This window comes from Chroicocephalus ridibundus, chromosome 2 (genome assembly GCF_963924245.1).
Source record: "Chroicocephalus ridibundus chromosome 2, bChrRid1.1, whole genome shotgun sequence".
Taxonomy (NCBI): domain Eukaryota; kingdom Metazoa; phylum Chordata; class Aves; order Charadriiformes; family Laridae; genus Chroicocephalus; species Chroicocephalus ridibundus.
Window position 1 is genome coordinate 156,657,532 of NC_086285.1, and position 23,783 is coordinate 156,681,314.

At 43.0% G+C, this 23,783-nt stretch overlaps 1 protein-coding gene across 1 annotated transcript in view; it reads left to right on the forward strand.

Annotated features, from left to right (window-relative positions):
- Nucleotides 1-16,524, forward strand: part of FER1L6 (fer-1 like family member 6) — a 77,826-nt gene extending 61,302 nt beyond the window's left edge. The window contains exons 35-41 of the mRNA XM_063324050.1: nucleotides 2,577-2,719; nucleotides 3,290-3,378; nucleotides 5,642-5,740; nucleotides 8,141-8,382; nucleotides 8,725-8,888; nucleotides 11,613-11,713; nucleotides 15,983-16,524. Coding sequence (XP_063180120.1) covers nucleotides 2,577-2,719; nucleotides 3,290-3,378; nucleotides 5,642-5,740; nucleotides 8,141-8,382; nucleotides 8,725-8,888; nucleotides 11,613-11,713; nucleotides 15,983-16,163 — 1,019 coding nt within the window. The 3' untranslated portion in view covers nucleotides 16,164-16,524. The remainder of the gene's footprint in view (nucleotides 1-2,576; nucleotides 2,720-3,289; nucleotides 3,379-5,641; nucleotides 5,741-8,140; nucleotides 8,383-8,724; nucleotides 8,889-11,612; nucleotides 11,714-15,982) is intronic.
- Nucleotides 16,525-23,783: the final 7,259 nt, after the last annotated feature.

The window sequence follows — 23,783 nt, forward strand, 5'->3', positions numbered from 1 at the left end:
CCCCATAGTAGGGGGGTTGGGGGGTACTTTGGACTAGGTCCTGCCTGATCCCAAGGATGGGGTACCCAGGAGTGGTTGGAGTGCAGGGCATCCTCTTGGACCATGTCTTCTGGCTTAGTTTCATCTGAATGGAGAGCAGCTTGCACGCTCTGAGACCTCTCTACACAGCAAACCAAAGCATGAGAAGTCAGCATTACTGAGAGAGTCTTTTCAAAAATGCATTCCCTGTCTAAACTGAAACACTCGTGTAGACAGACCCAAGCAGTGAGGAGAAGGGGGAAGGGAAATACAGATGTGAAGTGAGTTACTTGAGGTCAGATAAGTCTCTAATTGACCACAGTTAGGTTCCAGGCTGCTTATCTGCCAGTCCTACCTTACCTACTTGGCTTTCCTCCTCTCTGTTGGTTTTTTCCTCCTCTTGATTATTAACACTCTGACTGCTCTTCTGAAGTGCTAACACAGCTCTGTGTAAATCCAGGTATCTCTGGGGCCCACGAATCCAGAGGAAAGGACAGAACTTGCTTTCAAGGGTCCCAGCTTAAAAAGAGAGCAAAGCCACCAGGAAGTTGAGTGTCCATATCACATATGGATGGAGTGTGACAAAGCTGTCAGTGAAAGATGTCCCTGCCCATGGCAGGGGAATCAGACTAAATGATCTTTGAAGGCCCCTTCCAACCCAACCATTCCACAATTCAGGTTTATACTCAGGGTAAGGAAAAGAGGTGTGAGGATGGAGAGTTTCAAAGGGGAACAAAAGGATCTGGTCTTGGAGACAGTAATGGACACTGTGGCAAGGCAGGGAAACCTCTACTTGCTTATCTGTGTTTATTTGTCTTTGAGAAAATTCACCTTGGCAGCTACAAAATACAGCTCACATCTTGAGTGGAAGGCTGCTCTGGTAGCACTGTTGAAGGGAAAAGAGTTGATCCATTTTTGGTTTCTTGGCCTGAGAGAGATTTATGACCCCAGTATTGCTGTTTGTTTTCCTCTCTAGCAGACGATTGAGTGAGACTGACAGCAACAGATCTCTCAATCAGAATTCCAGTTCACTAAAATGAGCTTCAGAAAAATGAACAACAGACAAGATGATGGAAACCAAAAGCAAGGAAATACAGGACCAGATGGCAAAGTCCAAAGTACTTATGTGCACAAGTTTTTCAACGTGTTATAAAGACCTAGTTTACAGCATACAGTCTTCTGCATAATTCCTATTCAGATTGCTGTTCTGACAAGTACATCTGGGCCTTTATTTCCTGCTGAGTTCCTATGCTGGTCATCTTTTGTTCTGTAAAACTAACAAAGACCACAGATTTGACCTCTAGGGGAGTACTGAAAAGGGGGAGCAGTACCATTTATAACTTACAGGTGGAAAAATATACCTATGCCTTAAATCCAGCTTTAAATTTCAAGGAAAAGAATAATTTAATTTTTGCTTTAGGAGCCTAGAAGTTAGATATCTACTCCCAGATAGTCTAGGAGTACCTGTAGCCAATGGGAAGAAATACGCATCTTCAGAGGGTGAAAACAACCTTTAAAAAGGTGCGTGAGAGAAGGTCTGGGTCATCATGGGACAGTCTGTCCTGCTTGCCCTTGAGGTTGCCTGACTGAGTAGCTCAGGCTAAAAACCTTGGGTTTAGCTGGAGAAAATTAGATGAAATAATCACATCTCAAACACACGTCAGTGCACAAAAGGGAACCAGGACTCACAACCACAGGGTCATCCTTCCTCTCTCTCTGAGCCACTAGGAAGGGTTTAATACCTGCTGTTAAATCCAAACCAAACCTTTTGTCACCTGCCAGCAACTCAGAGATAGCAACACTGTGAGAAAAGTGATAACTGCTTGCTGACTCAAAAGAACTCTTAACTCCTTCTCACTTAGGTACTTCTCTCCTGATCTAGGAGACGTCCCTCTTCAAAAATCTGGGTTCCTTTTGTACGGAGCCCACACAAAAAGGGAGGAAAAAGAGGCTCAGTAGCTCAAAGGCTTTCTCTGCTTTCCAATATCCACCCTACATGCAATATTGACAATGATTCTTCCTTCTTTGGGGGTCTCACTTCCTCCAGTGGCCAAGCTGAGCTGGTCAGGAGGAATAACGTTCTTCAATTTCAGCCCTCTTCCCTTGAGGTGTGATTGAGTTCTCCAGGGGGGTCTTTGCTGTTGCCATCACAAGGCAAAATGAGGTATAGATATAATTCCTACTGCCTGTTTACTCTCAGCTCCATCAAAATCCAGGTCTCCTTCTCTTTCATGAACTGTAAAAAATCCTCACATTTGCAATTTTCTGTAAAAAGAGTAGTTCACGTGTTTCTTCAGTCTTCCTATTAGCAACTGCTGCTGTAATAGTAAAATGATTTGCTGTGTTTTATAAATAAACTGCTGCCTAAGTGCTAATCTTACAGTTACCCCAGTGGGTACCCTTATTTACAAGCATTTCTAGACCCTTCTTTACTTAGCTGGGATACATAAAACTTCTAACTCAATCAGATTTTTAATGACCATTTTTAATAATTAATGGAACATATCACCAAGAGGCTCAACTTTATAACTTCTTTGCTTTTTTTTTTTTTCCTGTAGAGGAGCCAGTTGAATCATATGAACATCTCTCCTTAAAGGTTTTACGTGCTTGGGAAGAAATCCCTGGAGCTGGATACAAACTGGTCCCAGAGCACATTGAGACTCGACCTCTCTACCATAAGGATAAGCCAGGCATGGAACAGGTAGAGCAGCTCAGAGATGGTAGTGATGGTAGACCCAGGAGCAGTTTTCTTTCCTCCGGTTACTGTGGTTTCTATTTTTATCTGCGAACTTGCAGAGACAGCATCTGAGTGTTAGGGGTGAGACTTTGGACGGTGTCAACCTGGAAATTGTCACACATGCATGTATGCAGCCGGTTCCCTAAATACACAGTAACCACACAAGGAGTAGATGCATATTTTCATTCTTTTAAATGCTTTAGTTTATTACGTTAACACAAACTCTTGTGCTTGTATTTGGACTTTGGTTCTTTCCTTTCGTCGTGTACTATTTTTATATGGACTTTTACCTTGAAGTTGACAATGGTTAAGCTCAATTCCAACTTCACCAAATTCCTGTGAGATTGCTAGAATATGTGTATGAAAAAAATATATCGTATAGCAAGTTTATAGATAAAATCACAATTACATGATAATGAGCTGGTTGGTCACAGAGGAAGCGGTGATTTTGGGTGCCAGAAGTACTTTTAAAGCCTTTTAAAGTCTCTCTAAATTAGGGTTACAGAGATGTTTATCTTTTTCCTTTTTTCCAAGGGTCGTGTACAGATGTGGGTCGACATGTTTCCTAAAGATATGCCTCTGCCAGGACCCCCAGTGGACATTTCACCAAGAAAACCCAAAGGGTAATACTCTGTACTTTCCCCCCAGCACAGTGGCATAAGTCTTGAAAGACTGAGCCTTTCTTAAGTGTCTGGAAAGAACTATAAAAAGAACAGTCACAACAAACTTTTGTGATCCTGAGAAAAGTTTTCTTAGGTTCACACGACTTCAAGTCAAAAGAGAGCATCCAGCTCGGTCTCCTCCATTAAACAACTCAAGATTTGGTGATTTTACATCAAGGGCAACCACACACCTCTTTTAGAATGATACCGCTTTTTCACATAGAGATTACATGTGGTTAGAGGCAAGAGTCCCTTAATAATTCTGACGTTATCATCCACTTGTTGAGCTGAAAGAGGTAATTCTAGTTTCACTACCTCTTTCAGCAGGATAACACACTTGGCCCTGGTTGAGATCTTTAGTCTGATGTAATAGTATTGCACCTATTGGATTTCCAGCACTTGGTTCAAAGATCAAGAAACACATAAAGCAGCAACAGACAGATATGTTTGGAATAACCATCTCTCAAATTTCAGACAGATACTTATGCTACTTTGTATGCAACATAGTTGCATAATTCTTCAAGCTAATTTAATGCTTGTTAATGAGGCACAAAACTGACCAACAGAATTCTCAGCCCACCCTGCATCAGCTTTATTCCAATATTTTAGTAAGGCCTTTCCTGAGAATTTTATGTCTGAAGCAGCATCAGGTACTATTCCTCTATTATTTATGTTTGAACAAGAAACGATGTAATAAAACTGTGTTTCTTTTCCTTTCCTTTTACAAAAGCCAGGATTTGACAAAAATAAGTCTATGTAGCAATTACTTTCTTCAGATCAGAACTTTCTGTAAAGATCCTTAACAACAAGCATTTTCCAAGCCCAAAAGATTTAAAAATAATCATACCCACAAAACCAAAATGTCGCTGCCATTTTTGTAGTCTACAAAAGCAGAGAAAAATATTGTCAAACCATTAATTATGAGAAAGAAAGTCAACATGCAAACACAAGTTACACATTTTGCCAACAAATGCATATTTGAACTTGAACTCTGACAGGCTTGGTGCTGTGACCACTTCCATGGGGAGTCTGCTTCAGTGACCCACCACCCTCTCAGTGAAGAACCTTTTCCCAATGACTCAAGGCGTGCACAAATTTTTGAGTATCAATTTTTTATGTCACTTGCGACATCTGTATTTCAGTTCAAGCTTCTAGAGCTTTGGAAGACCACCAGAAATGTCTGTACATAGGGAGTGGAAAGGATGGAAAGGCTCTAATTCCTTTTACTGTTGCTTCTGAAGACAATTACACTTGCTTAAATGAAAATATCTCTAAGCAGTGATTCTTTTCCCTTTTAATGCACTGGATTGCACCAAATACAATATTTTTAGGCACAAGAAGGACATGGACCTGTTGGAGTGCATCCAGAGGAGGGCCACGAAGATGATCCAAGGGCTGGAGCACTTTTCCTATGAGGACAGGCTGAGATAGTTGGGGTTGTCCAGCCTGGAGAAGAGAAGGCTCCAGGGAGACCTTAAAGCCCCTTCCAGTCCCTGAAGGGGGCCTACAAGAAAGCTGGGGAGCGGCTGTTTGCAAGGGCATGTAGCAATAGGACGGGGGCCAATGGTTTTAAACTAGAGCAGGGCAGCTTTATTAGACATTAGGAAGACGTTCTTTCCACTGAGGGTGGTGAGACACTGGCCCAGGTTGCCCAGAGAGGTGGTGGAGGCCCCATCCCTGGAGACATTCAAGGCCAGACTTGATGAGGCTCTGAGCAACCTGATCTAGTCGAAGATGTCCCTGCTTACTGCAGGGGGGTTGGACTAGATGACCTTTAAAGGTCCCTTCCAACCTGAACCATTCTATGATTTCTTCTGAAAAACACCTCCCAAGGATCTGTGGTTTTTATTAGCAAGCTGCTCACTGTTTTGGAGGCTGCTCTGATGATGTTGCTCAGATCAACTTTGCCTTGTTTCACTGCAGCATTTTTGTGAAGAGAATTGAAAAGGAACAGGCACATAAAAAGCAAGGAATTTTCCATCCCTCTGATGCTGGCAGTGACCCTGCTGTTGTCCAGCACGCTCCAAGAGCTGAGAGGAGCCACCATCCCCACTCTATCACTATACCCTCTTGTAAACAGAAGGGGCCTGAGGCTGATGCTATTTTAGGAGTTTCACAGAAATACAACGTTTCTCACTTTATAAAAGCATGGTTGCATAGAGGGTTACATTAGTGTCTGACCGGAGCTTAAGTACACACAGGCCTCCTTTCTTTTCTTTTTTAGCTATGAACTGAGGGTAATAATCTGGAACACAGAGGATGTAATTCTAGAAGATGAAAACATCTTTACAGGGCAAAAATCAAGTGATATCTATGTAAAAGGGTAAGTTCTTCACGACTTCAAAAGGCCAAGTAATATTTCATTCAAAAAGCAGATAATTATGTTGTGAGAATATCCGATAAGCTATTTCTGTAACCTTGGCACTTTGCTCTAAATGCCTGCCCAAATTACTCATTTGTCATGGATACTTCTTTTCTTCCCCCCTCCTTTTTTTCCCCTCTTAAAATCAAGTAACTTTAAAATGACACTAGTCCTTGCTTCCTGCTTAGACAGATTTGTTGTAAGAAGAGAACCAAGCCCATGGTTTAGCAAAAGTGATCAAACACTTACAGAATTTGAACTGTTAGGGGTTACATGGATGCAGAGAGTTATGAAATAATCAGGGAAAATGGAAATGTGACCACATTAGAAAGAAGAAATCTGGTGTTTGCCAGGCTATTTCTGTGGGAATTATTTTCTAACCTCATGTGGGGAGCATGTGTGGGTGGATGAGTATGTCCGTGCTGGGGAGAACATCGCGTAGGCTCGTTCTCCATCTCCTTTCTGCTGCAGACAAAACGCTTGTCACAGCTGCAGAGATGTTACTGGGATAATCAGTAAATGGGAAGGTTTCCACATAAATAAAATGAAAAGAGAGAGAGTGAAAGGTGAGTTTGACACTTAAACCAGTTCTTTTCTGAGATTGTAGCAGGTTACTTCTTAAAATTACTTGCCTGTTTGCAGTACGGCTTTGCCCTTTCTGCTTCTGAGCAGGTACCAGAGAGGAGTGGGGGGAAACTATGGCCTAGGGGGCAGTAGGAAGTATTGGAAATCTCAGGTGAGAGATTTGCCTTAGATTTCTTGCTATGTGTCCACTACTAGACAGTGAGATTAATATGCCAGCATGAATTGTGTCATTGTGGAGTCCTGGAAAAATCAGAATTTGTGGAGCACTAAGCATATGGAAAAATGAATTTTCATAAAAGCCTGTTTTTATGAAAATTGCCAATGACCAGATGCAAAGAGCTGGAGGAGGCAGCACTGGGGCTGATGGAGCAGGGAAGAGAAGATGCTTTGCACTTTGCAGGTTCTGAAAATCATGTGAACATAACATGAAATACAAAGTAAGCATAAGGACAGGGCAGTCTGGTAACAGCTCTTAGTCCTGTGTAGGGTATATCCAAGTGCATTTTACCAGGGAAACCTGTGTGAGCTCTGACCAAGCTGTGTGGGGTACCAGGAGTGGTTCCACTCCTTTGGAGCAGGCAATATTAGCCTGGGTGAAGAGGGCACTAATACCCATGTATGGACCCCAGCGGGCTGCAAGTGCGGTTATTGCACACCCTGGCTGAGCAAACCTCCCCTTGCAGTTCCCTGAGAGGAGCTACTCTGAAATCACTGCTGTTCACACAGATATATCCAACCTATCAATAAACTAACGTGTTCAGAGCAGCAGTGGAGTAGCTCTGAGAGGACAAAATTAAGGAACTAAATAGGGAGCCAGCCTTTGTGCTGAGCTGTGTGATAACATGAGAACTTCACTATCAATGCCAGAGCGGTCTGACAGGGAGAGCCAGGAGCGGGTAACTTTTTGCTTCTGTGCCTTAGTGATGAAGACACAAATCTCATTATGTTCAGACAGTGCGCTTGGCACTGAATCTGTCACCAGGCATGGATTTGCACTGCGGGCAGTGCCGTGCTTGGGATGGTTACTGTTTTTCCCAATTCCTTTTTGAAATAATGGGGCTTGCAGGGGAAAAGCCACTCTTTGGATGCAGCACAAAAATGCTAATCTTTACTCAAGCTGTGATAAATAATCTTCAGAACTAAAACTTACCTAGCTGGATCATTACCACTTCAGAAGAGAAGATTATGTTTAGGAAAGCATTGTCCTTTTGTAACATGGCATTGCACATCAGATGTTGTGCACACTGTAGCAGAAACCAAGAAGAAATCACAAGAAAAACCAGAGAGACTTCCCCAGCCATATTTATGCCATGTTTATACCCCAAAACAGCAACTGCAAACAATTTAGACTCTAATACTGATCACTTAAATCAGTATTGGGTCATTGACACAGAATTTATTAGTGTGGCACAACATGGCTACGAGGTGATTAGTAATGGATGAATCACTGATGCTGTCTTTGCCTCTCCCAAAGAAGACAGACATCTTAGCCAACAGTAAATGGCCAACTGGTATTTTGGGATCTGATCTAAATAAAAGTCATGTTCTTACTCTCAAATGTTGGTCATCGCTGGCCATTGCTGCTGTGCCACGGCTCAGAAGTAGCTGAGATCCCAGAGCCAGGGCTGTCACTATGTGTCACAGTCCTGAACAGTGTGTTACCTCACACTGATTAGGGAGGAATTAGTAAATTATCATGCCTGTAGCTGAATAACAACAACCACAACTCCAGCTCCCCTGGTGACAGCAGTGTATTCCACTATCTACTTGCCATAGGTGGATAAAGGGCCTGGAAGAGGACAAGCAGGAGACAGACGTACATTACAACTCCTTGACAGGAGAGGGCAACTTCAACTGGCGCTTTGTGTTCCCGTTCCACTATCTCCCAGCAGAGAAACAAATGGTAGTTAGTAAAAGAGAAAACATATTCTCCTTGGAAAAGACAGAGCGCAAAGTACCTGCTGAGTTGGTCCTTCAGGTGTGGGACTTTGAAAGACTCTCTTCCGATGATTTCTTGGGTAAGTATGCAATGGATCTGCCTGAACTTCACCTCAGGTCTTACCAGGCCTATATTTTGTAGAGGTATGTACAGAGCGGCATCTGAGACCCAACTTTTGGTTGTCTTTCTCTGAGGCGCCATGTTGCAAACATGTATTTCTTGGAGAGGGAATAATTAGGAACTCAGATGAGACGATGCCAGGACAATACAAATGAATGGCTGACAGTAGAGGGAGATCCCCAGCTGTGAAGCCTGAGCCCAGGCTGCTGCATTGCTCCATGTATCCCATCTGGAAGCTGCTGTTTGAATGCGTTCACATCTGTCTGGCCTCTGAGTGTTGTCACATTACTTCTCCCTCCAGGCACTCTTGAATTGAACCTGAATGGGTTCCCTCGAGCAGCAAAGACAGCCAAGAGCTGTGACCTAGGCATGGTTGTGGCAGCAAGTGAAGAAAACAAGATCTCCATATTTCAGCAGAAGCGCGTCAGAGGCTGGTGGCCTTTCATCAAGGCTGGGGAGCTCACGGTAGGCAGCTCACTACAGATGAACAGCTTTTCTCTGGACTGAGGTCCTGAGACAGACAGATGCTGATCTTGGGTGTAGTATCTGAAGAACAATCGCCACTGGCAATCCCTAGGGCTCCTCCAAAAGTTTCAGTGGTCCCCCATAAATATGGTTCAGATAATCCCAGGCAGCCAGAGCTCTTGGTACTTTTTCTTTGCTTTCTTCTACTGTTCATCTCCCAGCACACTGGATGGGTAGAGTGGAAAATCAGGTGTTTCCAGCCAACTTTATGTCAGTTGAGGAAATCCTGGGAGGAATCTTACCCGCCTATTTATTTATTTTCTATTTATTTCTCACTTCAACCAGGGTCAAAGAACAGATTGTAGATTCTACCATTACTCTCCTTGCTAGTGACACGTCCCAAGCAGAAAGACCACAGTCCCCTCTTCCTGCTGAAGTGTACTCACTAAGCCAATTTGGTTTTTTTTTTTTTTTTTGGTTTAGTGGCAGGATACAACTGGTATAAAGGAATGCAAAGGACAGTGGCAGCTTCCCCCACACTCTACAAGACTTGTTATATCAGAAGTATCCTCCTAAGAAGAATATAAATGCTGATACAAAATTTTAATTTACCTGAAGCCTCTAGTGTAACAAGGCTTGCCAACAGGGTGTAAATCTCACTCAGCGTGTACCTAGCCATTTATCTCAAGGTTTTCTTCTGCAGCATCTTTTTACAATGTTGCAGTGTTTTCTGTGTATAATCTGGAGCTACAGTGAAATTCCCAGTGTTTAACACAACTTCTTCATTTTCCCCTGTCTTTAAGGCTCCTTTGTGCTGTTACAGCAGTATAGGGATCCTCAGCGTAGGTGAAAGACAGCTCTGCTCCTCTGTTTCCTAGGTGGATTGCATGTATCTAGGCATGAAATACATCCCAATAGGTAACTCTGCACATGGCCTTTGGGGCATGTCTGCATGAAACAGAGCATGAAGCAGAGCTGTGTAAGCTAGTGAAGGAAAACCTGAGCTGATCTGCTCATGCGGCCACAGAGCTCCTCGGGAGCTTGGACCTGAACCTAGACATCCCTGCAGCCCTGTTCTGGGATTAGTGTGGTTGGAGTCTTTTTAGGTCCATCCAGATCTCTGTGAGGACACAGACCAAGAGCTACAAGCTGCCTTCCTGTAGTATAGCCCTCCACAAATTCACCTGCTTTGGCCCTTTTTTAGGGGATCTACCTCCCTCTCTAGACTTTCATTGACTATCCAAGAGTTTTCCTAAACCTCACCCTTCCATCCCTTCCAGCAAGAAGAATGCCTTAACAAAAAGTGCTATCTTCAAGTTCGTTGCCTTCATCAGATTGAAGGTGACTGTGTATTTTCCATGGTTTTAGTGGATGGGCTCCATTTGCAAATCCCTGCTTTACCTTAATTCTCTCAGCTCTCATACAATTGATTCTCTTTCTCCCAGTCCACTTTCATCTCTTGATCCCTTTGTCTTACACATTGATCCCTTTCATCTGAATCCTTCTTTCAGTCCAGTTCTGTCCTGAATCCCAGCTGCTGGCCATAGGTTTTTTAAACACTTTAGTTTTTGATATCCACAAAGGTATGGGGTAGGAAAATAACAAATAACATGAAAAGCCATTTGTCCGTTATTCATCCATCACAGATTTTATGAAGCTGATTTGATTTATCCACTCTTAATTGTTACTGGAATCTTTAAATCTCTGAAATCTTCATAATTTTTTTTCATTTGGCCTAATTAAATTTATAGTGGAGAAAGTACTGAGGAACGCACCTGGATAAACAGGGAAAAGAGAGAACGTCTCTGTAACCTAACACAGATGGAAATAACAACAGATTTGTTGCTGTGAGTGCAAGGGAAAAGCAAATATCTAACCCATATTTAGGAAGCTCTAACATCTGTAGTAGAAGTTACAGTTGATACTAAGAGTCTGAATATCTCAAATTACATGTTTCTACTGCAAGATGTAACAGACATGATCTTTTATAAGTGATAATATTTTATCGGTCACTCAATTGGCTTTAATGGGTTGTCACAATGAAAAGAAGCAGTAACCAGAAATTATATCCCATTATGACTTTTCTGAATTCTAGAAATTATCAGTAAGTTGGTGCTGAACAAATTTGCCCTTTTGTCGCAGCTCTGCATATCATCTTCCGGCCATCCATCAAGAAAATTGACTCTGAATCCACCTGCCAGACTGCTATTCTTTTAGCCTGAATAGAGCTCTGGGACTGCATGACATTTTCTGCACACAGATCTCGTTTCTGGCCATCTTCCTTTCATGAGCTGAGACCCCACAGCTCAAGTGCTCCAGCACTTGTGACTGGCTGAATTTCCCCTCTTTGGTGGGCTACACCTTGTCCACATCAGCAGTGCAGCTTCCAGCTCGGCTACTCAGCTGTGCCAGGACATGCGTCAGGTAGAAGACAGCTCTTCTTAGATGAATTACATTATAATTTAGGAAGCAGAAAATACATTATGGGTCTGGAAGAAAACATCCTACCTCTCTTTCCTCATTGTCCTTGAGCATAAGCCAGGCATTTGGTGCCTGGGTTTTCCTTTGTGCTTTCTCTTTAACTGCAAAGACTTCATCTTATTTTCTTCAGTCAAGTTTCTTCGCCCTCAGCTTATTCCATAATTTCTCCACAAGCTGTACCCTGCTGTGATTTAGTGATAATAACCCAGGAGTGGATACTTACATATGATCTCTCTGATCCAGGGCAAGGTGGAAGCTGAGTTTCACTTAGTCACAGCAGAAGAAGCTGAGAAGAATCCTGTAGGCAAAGCTCGAAAGGAGCCCGAGCCCTTGGAAAAACCCAAGTGAGTAAGAGCATACCCATTAAACAAGGTGGGGCAGAGGCATTCAGCAGGAGATGGGGAAGAACAGGTCTTCTTACACCTCTCCTGGCTTTTCTCCTCTTTCCTGCTGTAACCTTGAGCAAGCCATTTGTCCAAATTGTGCATTGCCTGGCTGCTGGCACTCGCAGCCGGCAGCACCTTCCAGGTTAGCTGAAATGCCTTCCTCTGGAAGCCCAAATAAATTGCATTGCTGCGTGTTTGTGGTCAGCTAGAGTTCACACGCAAGCTCATTCCATAGCTGACCTGCCATGTGATAGCCTCTTAAAAACCATCATAACTTATGCATATACCTAACACCTCGGTTTGGTCACCAATAAAGATCAGATGGATTATATTTACTATGTTAAGAGGATAACTATAAGCCATTAATTTTTAAGTGCTTTAAAGTGACTGTATGAAATATTTCCTGTGTTCAGGTTGTTTTTTAATATGATCATTAGGAGGCAGAGTCTTAGTATTAGGAAAAAAGAATTTTGGATATTACGAAAAATTTCTTCACCAAAAGGGTTGTCAAACATTGGAACAGGCTGCCCAGGGAAGTGGTTGAGTCACCATCCCTGGAGGTATTTAAAAGAAGTGTAGATGTGGTGTGAGGGACATGGTTTAGTGGTGCACTCAGCAGTGTTGAGTTAACGGTTGATGATCTTAAGGATCTTTTCCAACCTAAATGATTCTATGATTCTAAGAATTATCTGCACACATTTAAAGGTGTCTTAGGTGCTACATATCAGTGGAAAACTGATCTCTACATACATCTAGTTGTTTTTGCATAAGTTAATCTTTTGCAGATAAAGGCACATAAAACACAAAAATAGGTCATACACGAATAATATGACTTTAACAAATCTACCTCTAATTTTTTTGTACTTCATAATCAGAGAATGAGTATGCTTATTTTTCATCATAAGAATTTTTAATGAGGACATTTTAAGTGGTTTAATGAAGGCAGATGATCTAGAAGGAGCATTTTGTCTTTCGGTATTTGTCACATTAAAAAAATATTATTGGCTGAGATTTTCACATTCAGAAAAAAAGTACTTCTGATCTATTTTTGCTCAAGTACTTTGTTCTACTAAAGTAATGAGCTAGGTTTTAAAAAAAAAGAGAGATAAATTGATGTTATATTTCCTGCTACCAAAGCTTCTAAAAATCAATTGCTAATCATAATGGTAATCACTGCACATTCTGTTTAATTTTGTGGGTTTGATACACATGTTGAGATAAACATGAAAAAGGAGAAAACAGCATGAAGGTGAAATTGCCAATACCCCTACAAAGGGTATAAATTTAGCCTGAAAATTAGAGGTACTAGACTTGTTAAAAATTAGCCTTGGAAAGACTTTAATCAATCATTTGACCCAACGTCTTTACACAAAGGCAGGATGAGCTATGTCTGACAGATGTCTGTCTGAAAGGCTCCCCGTAATAGAAACTAAAGCACTACAGAGAAGAGAGGACTGTGATAGCTCTGAAATACATCTGCTGGGAGGCAATCAGCCTAGGCAGTTTTAAGAGGGAGCGTAGCGTTTAATAGAAAGATTACATGTCCAGAAGGTTGTCAACAGGATGGGCAAAGGCACCCTCTCATTTTCCTCTCATTTTTTTTCCATCCCAGCCCATGAATACCAGGCAGCCGGGGGCTCAAGGGCTCTCTGCATTTTCACCTCAAGGGCATTTTATCCGCAAGTGTACTGTTGGGTCAAAAGGTTGTCACTAGCTTGGTGGCCCCTTCTCTGCTGCACAGCCAGCCTGGAGGTGTTTTGACCCAGAAGCCACAAAACCAGAGTGTTCCTCCGGGACTGGCACTGAGTAGGAGTGCAAGAGTGCACTGAGTAAGAGCCTCAGAGAGGCTCCTCATCCAACACATGTCTCAACCCAGTTCGACTCTTAATTGAGATGCATGCCTCAATTAAATTAAAATTAGGGTGAGGCTAGTCTCACTTGACGTTACTCATCTCAGAAGCAAGCCATTCAGGCTCCTTTTGTAGCTGCTCATGTACAGGTGAGGGAGTCATCTGAATTACCTAACATGCGTATCTCAAGATGGGAGCTAGGGAAAAAGATGAACAGAAGGTTCTTTGTCCTCCAGAAGGTCCTTCCTCTCTACGTGCAGACAGCCCATATGACTGACCAGGCTGGGCATCTAAGTTTTAAAGTTAGGCAAAATAAATCCCAAGGTTACTAAAGCCCTATCAGCATGTGGATAGTAAATACTATATTAGCTAGACGCTCACTTACCGGAAAGGAAATAAACTCGTAGCTGAAGATATTGCATGCCTCAGTTCCATAAAGCTGGTATTTAAGTTTACCAGCTCAGTGCCCCTGAGTGATGGAATATGTGGTTCATACATGCAGAGGAGTCAAAATCAACTGAGTGCTAACAGATAACTGTTTCTGCACTTCAAATGAGTTCTCCTCAGGAAGAAGTGGATCTCAAGGAGCTTTGTGTCAGGACCTCCATATCTATATGCCAGTACTGTAGGTTCACATTTTTTTTGCTAATCATGTAGGCTCACACAGAGAAGCAGAGAAATTTTCAGATTGTTTTGCGTAATTAGGTTTTTAAATTAAGAAACGAAATAATTTCAAAACCCGAATTATCTTCTAGGAGCTACTAGACAATAGCAGACTCTTTAATGTGCTAGAAAAAGGGTATACAAAGAATAAACATTTGGGAACTAAAGAGAAACATGCAAATAAGATAGAAGATGCAGTGTAATTTCCTGCTGGCCAGAGCACCGTGAAGTTATCCATCTCTTCGTCTCTGCTGATCAAGACGGGATGCTTTTCCGGATGCTCTCTATTATAACCAATAGACTGGCTATAGCTGGTACTGAATCCTATTGCCTATGTTGCAAAGAAAACAAATTAAATGAGAGACAGTCTGGCTTTTTTTGCCCTGTTTTTAAAGGTTATGTAAAGCTCTTAAGTAGTTGGAACATGCAGACTAATGGCTTTGTTACTCAAGTCTGTGATTCAGTAAGTTTTGCTCTTTACAGAGTATCCATTTTTAAATAATTCCTTTTAACCTGGAGGGCTTGTTTGTTGATTTATTTCTGGGTCATTTCCACCTCAGTATAAAACGCAGTCTTTAGTTAAAAGATATTCAGTTGGCCTTTTAGATTTGCAGACTTTCTGTCATGTTGGCATTCACTTCCATATGCAGAATGCTGAATTCTCCAGTTGACTCAGACATTGCTTAAATTCCTTACATGACTTTCTAGAGTGAGACATGACCGCTGCTTTTTGTGACCTTCGGTCTTAATTTCATTCTCCTTACTGCTGCACCATCTGCACGGTTACTGTGACATTGGATAAGAAAGACAACCTGCACCCAATTTTGCTCATGTTACTGTTGCTCCACACCACCGTACTTGTCAGGTCATCCCATCACACAGAGCTGATGGATGTTGCCTCAGCTCATCGCAGGGTTAGGGCTGTTGAATTTAGAGGCACAGTGACCTCCCAAGCCGGGTGGCATGCCAGAGGAGAGACTATGCCAACGTTTTTCCTAAGGAGAATGTTGTTTTGCTCTCTATGCAGCCAGCTTTGTCATACAGTGTGAAGAAACTCCTAATTACAGAGACAATATGATATGGGGCAACATTTGGGAAAAAGTAAGGACTGTGAAGTGCAGATAGTCACCACCAGGTGAAGGTGACTCTCCTTCCCTTTATGTACCCAGGCAAACTACCTGGATTCTGGGGTTCACCTCATCTCCTGTTTTCAGGGGGCCTGTTTTCAAACTCCTTCTGAAAATACGCCATTTGGGGCTGTATGCCAGGCCTGAGCTGGCTCTGCCTGTTATGGTACGACGACTATCACTGAGCGATTAGATTTTGTAGTGGCTCATTAATCCTTTTGCAATGCTAAATTCCATGCAATGATTAGAAAGATTTTGAACTCAAGTTCAAGATGTCTACATTTCATCTTTAGGATTTATCACAATCTTGTTCGTAATTTTGAGCTCTATGTCTTGTCTTAAGTTGGAGTAGTTATGAAGTATGAACTGGAATTTCATTCCCAGTGGCGTGAGGAGCTTGGGCTCAGGGACAGATGGAAGAAGAGTGACCTTGTAGTACATGAAACTCATGGAAGTTCCCTACAAATTCTTTAGTCAGTTCCCTGGAGTTAAAGGTCCTTTTTAGACTCAATATGTATTTTTGCAGTGGGAAGTAGCCTGGATCTGCCTTTACAAAACTTTTTCTCTTTTTCTTTCTTCCCCTTTAGCCGACCAGACACATCCTTCTCTTGGTTTGTAAATCCTTTCAAGTGTTTGTATCACCTGATCTGGAGAAATTACAAGAAGTACATCATCATCGGCATAATTCTACTTGTTCTCGTTGTCTTCTTGGTGCTCTTCATCTACACGCTGCCAGGTGCGATCAGTCATAAGATAGTTGTAGGATAAGCATAGGTTATTGTAACCAATTTTATACTCAGTTAAAAATAAAAGTCAGGCATACAGAATTTATGAACGTCTCATTCCTTTTAAGAAGAAAACACAAATATTCGCATCAGAAGCTGGAGACCTCTTACAATATTTTAACAACTTCTTTGGCTGCCCCTTCAGAGCCAGCCTTAATGTACGTTATCATTAATATACTGCCGCAGCTTTAGTGACAATGAAAGTTTGATGCTGCACCTAAAACTGAGTTTGAAAGTAAATTCCTTAATGCTGTGTAGAAACTGATTTTTCAGTCAAGTATTTATTATTACATACAGGCGATTAAATATTAAGAGCAAAATCTGTACACAGATATACATGTATAGTTCAGTCTTTGCATAGTTTTGTAACTAATTATTTGAACTGTTTTCCAATGACCTATAATGGCACAATTATTTTGAGATAAAAGGTTTGTTAAAAAGATATCTAAGGTTAAATTGTCTCATTTGGTGTCGTGCACTGAATTCATCCTGCGCCTCACAGTAGGAGCTCTGTGCTCTATAAGGACGTCTCACACACTTATAAATGAGGTAAACGTCAGTGACGGGGGGAGGTAGAAGCAGAGAGGGAAAGAACTTTTTTCAGCTGCGGTTTGAAAGTGCTGGAGGTCACTGGAGGAGAGGGATCAGGAAGATGAAGACTCAGCTGCAGGCACCGCAGTAGCAAATGATCCTTGTAAAGGAGAAGGAACAGTGAGAATCCTGCTGCTTGACAAGCAGAGGGAAAAAGGAATGGGAAAGAGAAAGGCTGCAGAGTGGAACAAATCATGGAGGATTAAAGAACGCAAGGAATAAATCCTTACACAGTTGTCAATGTGAAAATCTTCATCCTACTTAAGAACATAGAAAATGCTGCAGCCTGTGTCATGCACAAAGCAAGGCTTGCTTACTTAATGACCTCACTTGGCCTTAAAATGAATGATTATGAATTTGATGTAGCAATAGAAATCTCCTCGAGTTTCATCCATGGTTAGACATGTTGTAAAGGTGACCTTTGAGAAAATGCTTTCCATCATGCTCCGCTCATAAAAAGTGTGAGCAGCCTGTGCAAATTTTAAAGTATCAAAAGGTAAGAAAAAGAAATCCTAGAAATGCTGTTAATTCTGCCAAGCTCAGGGTGCAGGAACAGAAATCTGCGTAACTCTCAGAGGTCAGTTCTATGGGAAGCTTATGCGGCACTGCTTGTACCTGGCCTGTTAAGGCTTTACAACGAGCCTCTGTCTTCCCCTCTGGCCTACAACACAGGGAATTGCATTATTCTGAAAAATTGATGTCATTGAATCTTGCACAGAGAAAATATTTCACATTTAAAAAGGTTTGAGGCTTGTTTTAGGGGCTGGTTTTGGATGGGATGAATTGCTCTAAAAGTGCCTCTTCCTCTTTCCACTGATGATAGAGGCAGATGGCTAAAGGCAGACCGAAAGCATCCCATCCCCACCCCATCCAACCGATTGTGACTCAGTATTTCTTCTAAAGTTCATGTTTTAAGTATATAATAAATGTAAATAAATCACTTAGGTATGTGAGTAATTACATTACAGCTAGACGTGTGGTAAAAGGACTCCACCGGATGGATTTTATTGTTGTGCCATTTTCCTTTATAAGTGTATTTAATATGACCAAGAAATTAGAACAAAATTACATGGTGGAATCTGGACTAGTTAAACGCAGCAATGCAGGACAGCGATGTGGAAAGGTGCTGAGCACCCTCAAGTCCCTCTTCATCTCATATCCCTCTGCACTGCGGCCTCGTCTGGTGCGGTCTCTGCTTACACAGCGTGTGGGACACGTTCCTCTGAAACCACATCTTTTTCAATTTTGTGCCATCTTGCAATCGAGCCTGTATGAGAGAGAAAATGAGATGTTATTTCTCCTAATATGTCTCACCATACCATGAATTCTGGAATTGCGATTTAAAAGCTCCAATAAGAGCAAAGAAAATTATTTTGGTGCAAAAGGTGGGAGACGAATCGTGACAATCAGAGTATGTTGTGACAGCCATAAAGGCAATGGTTCTGATTTTTTCCCAGTGCGACAAGGCAGTAGGCCTGGTCCCGCATGGCAGCTGCTGTGTCCATCTGTCCTTACTCTGCTTGTTTGCCCTTGCTGTCATGGGCTGTGTGAGGCGCTGGACTGTGGCTTGACCACCTTGCCCTTGCCGGAGGGTCCTCCTGCGCGACTCCAGGACCAAGCCTTGTCTCTGGAGCCCAGCAGCAAGAATGCTCTGGCAGCAGCATCATTAGGACAAGATGGCTGAAATGACATTCCCCTCCAAGTCTTGGTCTGAGTCTGGATGAGCAGGGACCGTGCAAAGACCCTGTCCCCTTTTGTCCCTTGCAAATAACCATCTCCTTCACCCCTGCTGCCCCTGGGGCCTTCAGTCCCCTGCAGGATGACCATCCCCGAGCCCCTTGTATCGCTGAACACTGAGGTCCCCTTACCCCTGCATAGCCCTGCAGAGTGGGCTAAAAAGGGCTTCACGCAGCCAAGAAGCAAGCAAGCTAACTCTTCCACAAGTCTTAAACTGCCTAGCACATGTAAGCTGAGCTGGATAGCGTTGTCTTATAGGACAAAGTTAAATCAAAAACCTTGTCATGATCTTCCAGATGGCTGCAAAGTAGCTGGAGAGGTAGAACTGTCAGTAAGGATTAAAGAGACAAAATACAGCAACATTCAATGCTGGACTACTCATACGGATGCCAGATGTTATGGGTTTGCATTTTAAGTGAATTTATGGTGACATGGTCTTTGTCATTAACAAGGAGTGAGGTTTATACCGAGGATTGTTATTATTGTCAAGGGCTCCTGTGTATTTTATACAAAAAGAAGAGATCCTTATCCTGGGCAGTTTTCTCAACATCAGTCTGCAATAATACTGGCTCAATTTTGAAGCCCCCTGGTACAACTTGGAGTTTTATCAACTGGTTTCTGACCACAAATAGCTCATTAAATAGCTGAGCGCTACCATTTGCAGATACAAGATCTGTGGGTATAAGATGGTATTCTTGGGACAGGAAGGCTAGCCACGAATCCCAAAAATGTTTAGAAATAATAGCCTACCACTGCTGATCTAAAAAGGCACGTTCTCCTTTGAGACATTTGGCTTGTCACAAAAAACACTGCTTTTTGCATCCAAAAATCTTCTCAGGTAGGAGTAGATGTTATCCTTCTGGTGAGCAAACTTGAAAGATGGAGAGACCTATGCCTGAACTGTTGAAGACAGACTCAAGTTTGGGGTGTAATAATTTCTGAGTGCCCAATTTCAGGTACCCTGAGTCAGATTTTTAGACACAAACTCACCTCCTGCTGGCATTTAAGGAGCAGAGTGGGAACAGAGTCCCATGATTTAGTGTTGTGGAGCAAGTTGGGCATTCCTCCTCCTGCTCTAGGCTCCAGTTGTAGCTGATTTGACCTGTGGGCACATCAAGATAGGTGACCGGGGACAACACGGCAGTGGGTTGTGCTGACCAGATTGAAGCCAGCTCTAGCCTGGAAACATGCATTGGTGCCAAAGCCTTGTTGCTTTCAACCAGACGCATCAGGACACAGAGCAAATAGTGGTCTGGTGTCACCCATGCATGTGGCCATTGTCGTAGGAGGATGTGCTGCATTTTCAATCATGAGGCAAAACCTTGCATCGAAAGAAATTGTACAATAAATGCTACCAGCAGATGTCCAGCAGCACAGCAGTGGAGATGGGGCAACAAGGGAAGATGGACCTTTGCCCGGTTCTGGTGATACAGCTGAAGAACATCCGAGGAAAGAAAACAGAAAGTCTACTTTTAAGGAGGAAAAACAAAGCAGAACCTAATCAAGATACAACATGAAGCACTAGAAGAGGAATGTTTCTCTGTGGAAAAAAACTCAGCTCCAGGCACATTCACAGGCATAATAAAATGAAATCTTTATAAAACATTATTACATGAGTCAGAAGGAAGAAGCATTACTGCCATTGAAGAGCAGATATGTGAAACCATTTGCTCTAACAGAGCAGGAGAAAAGTGATAGCCAATCACTACCAGATCTTTGCTGTCGGGGCCTCCCATGAAAGGGAACAATACTGAACACCAACAGATTACTGAGTCCTTGAGAAAAATATCCATTCATTTATACCTCTGTCATTTCTATTAGCTCAGTTCGGGAACATTCAGTGGCATCGTAATGCTGCAGGCAAGCAAGAGCACGAAATGCTTAAGAAGCAGCAGAAGTTTTGAGCTCAGCCAGTAAAAGCAGTTACCAGTAACCAGTACCCACCCCAGCGGGGTTTGCCACAGTCTTGCTTGATTTTCTGCTGTAAGAACAGAAACAAGCTGTTATCACTGATTTTGCTACATGATGGCGAGGTACATGACAGTAAAAGGCCTTATAAGCATTGACCTCTTTTGGCAATTTTGTGTTCCCATATAGCTAATTAGAACAAAAAAAAAAAATCTTACCTCACACTGCACAGTGTAGCAGCTCCCAAAGAACACACTTGCTGTTCCTGACTTGCTGCAGGAGTCCACAACAAAAACCCAACATTTACCTGTGTAAGCAAAAGCTACCCCATCCTGGCTGCTGAAATCCAGCTGTTTATGTGTGCTCATCTGGAAAATACCGTAGTATGAAGTGATGACCAGACCCACCAGGTGTTAAGGATGGGGCCATGCGCAGCACCCATTACCAGCTGTTTCCCACTCATAACATCCCAGCCCGTCACAAAACCCTGAGGAAGACTAAAGTATAGGCTTCCCTCCACTGCCACCATAACTCAGGAGCTTAAACTACCACAGGATAAAAGGGATCAGGGGAAAAAATCTAATTTCGAATTCCTCCTCCTCACCCATTAAGTGAGACAGGGAAAAGTAGTGCTTGATTTCCCTGTCAGCCTAGTTCCCACCAGGAGACCTGCTCTGGAGATCCGTTTTCCCTTCTTTGCCATGTGGCCCCTTGGCAGCAAGTATGTCCCTCTTCTTGCTCAGTGTGACCTGGTTGAGGGCCGATTTCTTCTGCTGTGAATGGGGCAGCACGTCTGACCCCCTTCTAAAATAAATGGGCAAATAAATGGGCTTGGGAGGGCTCTTCTGACAACCTAGCTGACGGACAAATGTTTCCAGGTCCTGTGCTGGGAGCTATCATGCTCTGAGCACGGTGTCTGCTCATCTGTTCCCTCACACCAGCACAAGCCAGGAGCCTCGGGAGAGCCTCTGCAGCCACCGCGAGAGATGCTGGCAGGCTCTGAGGAGCTGCGCCAGCCCAGCCTGGCATTTTGGCCTTGCATTGCTCAGACTGTGGAAGAGCAGGACACAGAGGGGAGCAGGGGTGTTAGAAGATCCTTTTCACGCACGGGAGCAACTCCAGCAACTTACACACTGTGCTGATCATTGGCGATTTTCTAACCTCCAGAAGGAAGCTTTCCTTGCTATCATTTAGGCAGCTCCTTCTGTTTTCAAGGGAACGATGGAAATACATGTTTTTGTTGACTGGCCCAACCCTTTAGCCACCCAAGTGCAGCAGTTAGCATCTCATTCGCTGCTGGACCCCCGGCTGCTCCTGCTGAACCGCAGCTCTCTCAAATGCATTAGTCAGCAGCTGTGGTTGCACAGCCATGGCTGCTGACCTGTGGCTGCAAAGGCCTGATCGCAGAGCCGTGGTTGCAGAGCAGTGATTTCACAGCCATGGATACCTCATAGCAGCTGGCACCTCCACACCTGCTCCAAAATGCTGGAGATGTCATGAAACAGACCACACAGACAGTCAATCCAGAGGTATTGTCACTGCTTGAAAACAAACAACTCTGTCTCTGACACGTTTCAGGGAGACTAAAGCTTTCAGGATGAATCAGGCTTCACCTAAGAGGCAGAGCAGTCCTTTCCTACACAGGGACATAACCACATGTCAGGCCGGGTGGTGGCTTTTGTATTCTCTGTGTAGAAAAGCACCACAAATAGAGCGATCTGACACCATTTTGTGGCTCTGCCATGGACTTGTCTTTGCCTTTTGAGAGTCAGGTTTTAATGCAAACCATGAAAAGCATCAAGAACTGATTAAATCTCTAAAAGTTCCCAGGTAGACACACCTAACTATTGACCAAATTGTGATAAAGGTGAAAGGACAGCTTTCAAAAATGTATCCTCCAATTTTCAGTCTGTAAGGAAGAGATACCTTCTTCTGAAAGCCTGGTCTTTTTACTTTTTTAGCTCCTCGCAAACATATTTAAAAGGGAAGAACGTTTTTAAAAGGGAAGGTAGGAACGTGACTGGCAGAAATTGTGGATGGCATACTCCATTAGTTATGGTGGGATTACCATACTGAGAGTGGCCGTTCATAGCTAGACTGCATTAATGTTTTATAGAATATTGAATTTGTGGATTGGCAGAACAATTTATCCTACAAAGCAAAGGAAGGGGGAAAAGCTAAGCCCCAAAACAGACTGTATACGTCTTGATCCTGCAGTTATCATTCTTCTGAGACAACAAATTCGACATCTCTGTGTCTGCTGGCAGATTTAATTCTTTGCGTTTTTTAAGTCCAATATGAAATAATCTGGATAACCTGAACATGGGGTGGGTATTTTTTGTTTAGATTGGAGGTTTGTTTGATTGTTTGGATTTTTTTTTTGCCTGAAATTTCTTGAAAGTTTTGATTCTGCACAAACTGAAGAGATTTTACCTGTAAAAAGATTTCTTTCCTACTCAGAAAAAGTTTGAAGGCACTATGGTTGATGTTCATGTGACCATAGCTCCAGCAGTTAGTTTATCTGAAGGTTCAACACCTGAGGGTCTCCCCTACCATTACACCTACCCCCTGGATGTCTCCCTTTTTACACTGCATGTAGTACACCATCTCCAGACAGTCCTGGCACCTTCAGTAAGTACAAGGTGCCACAGAATCACGGAATCACAGAATGGTAGGGGTTGGAAGGGACCTCTGGAGATCATCTAGTCCAATCCCCCTGCCAGAGCAGGGTCACCCAGAGCAGGTTGCACAGGAACGTGTCCAGGTGGGTTTTGAATGTCTCCAGAGACGGAGACTCCACCACCTCTCTGGGCAGCCTGTTCCAGTGCTCTGCCACCCTCAAAGGAAAGAAGTTCCTCCTCATGTTTAGATGGAACTTCCTATGCTCAAGTTTGTGTCTGTTACCTCTTGTCCTGTCCCCGGGCACCACTGAAAAAGACTGGCCCCATCAGTATGTCCTCCACTTACACTGTGATTTCAACACAAAGAAACATGATCACCACCGCCCAGGTTATATTAAGGATATATTGGAAAAAAGGAAGGCATTACCCAGACGTTTGAATCTTATTCCTCACCTAGAGACCTTTCATGCTTGACTATCACCATTCTGATGGCTGTATAGATAAGAGACAGTTGTATCCATCCTACATGGAATATTATAAAACAAATGTCCGTCTCTGTGCACCTGATCGTTCCACAAAGATAGAAATATCTTGTAACACTCGGTTGTTGCTGCTGCTTCTGAGGGCGGTTTCCGTGGGAAGGCAGTTCGGTTGGGGTCGTGAAGCCAGCGGGGTCTGCAGGGGCTCTGCCCTGCCCCGCTTCCTGCAGAATATTCTGTGCCTCGCTCCCAGCCCGCGAACGGCAC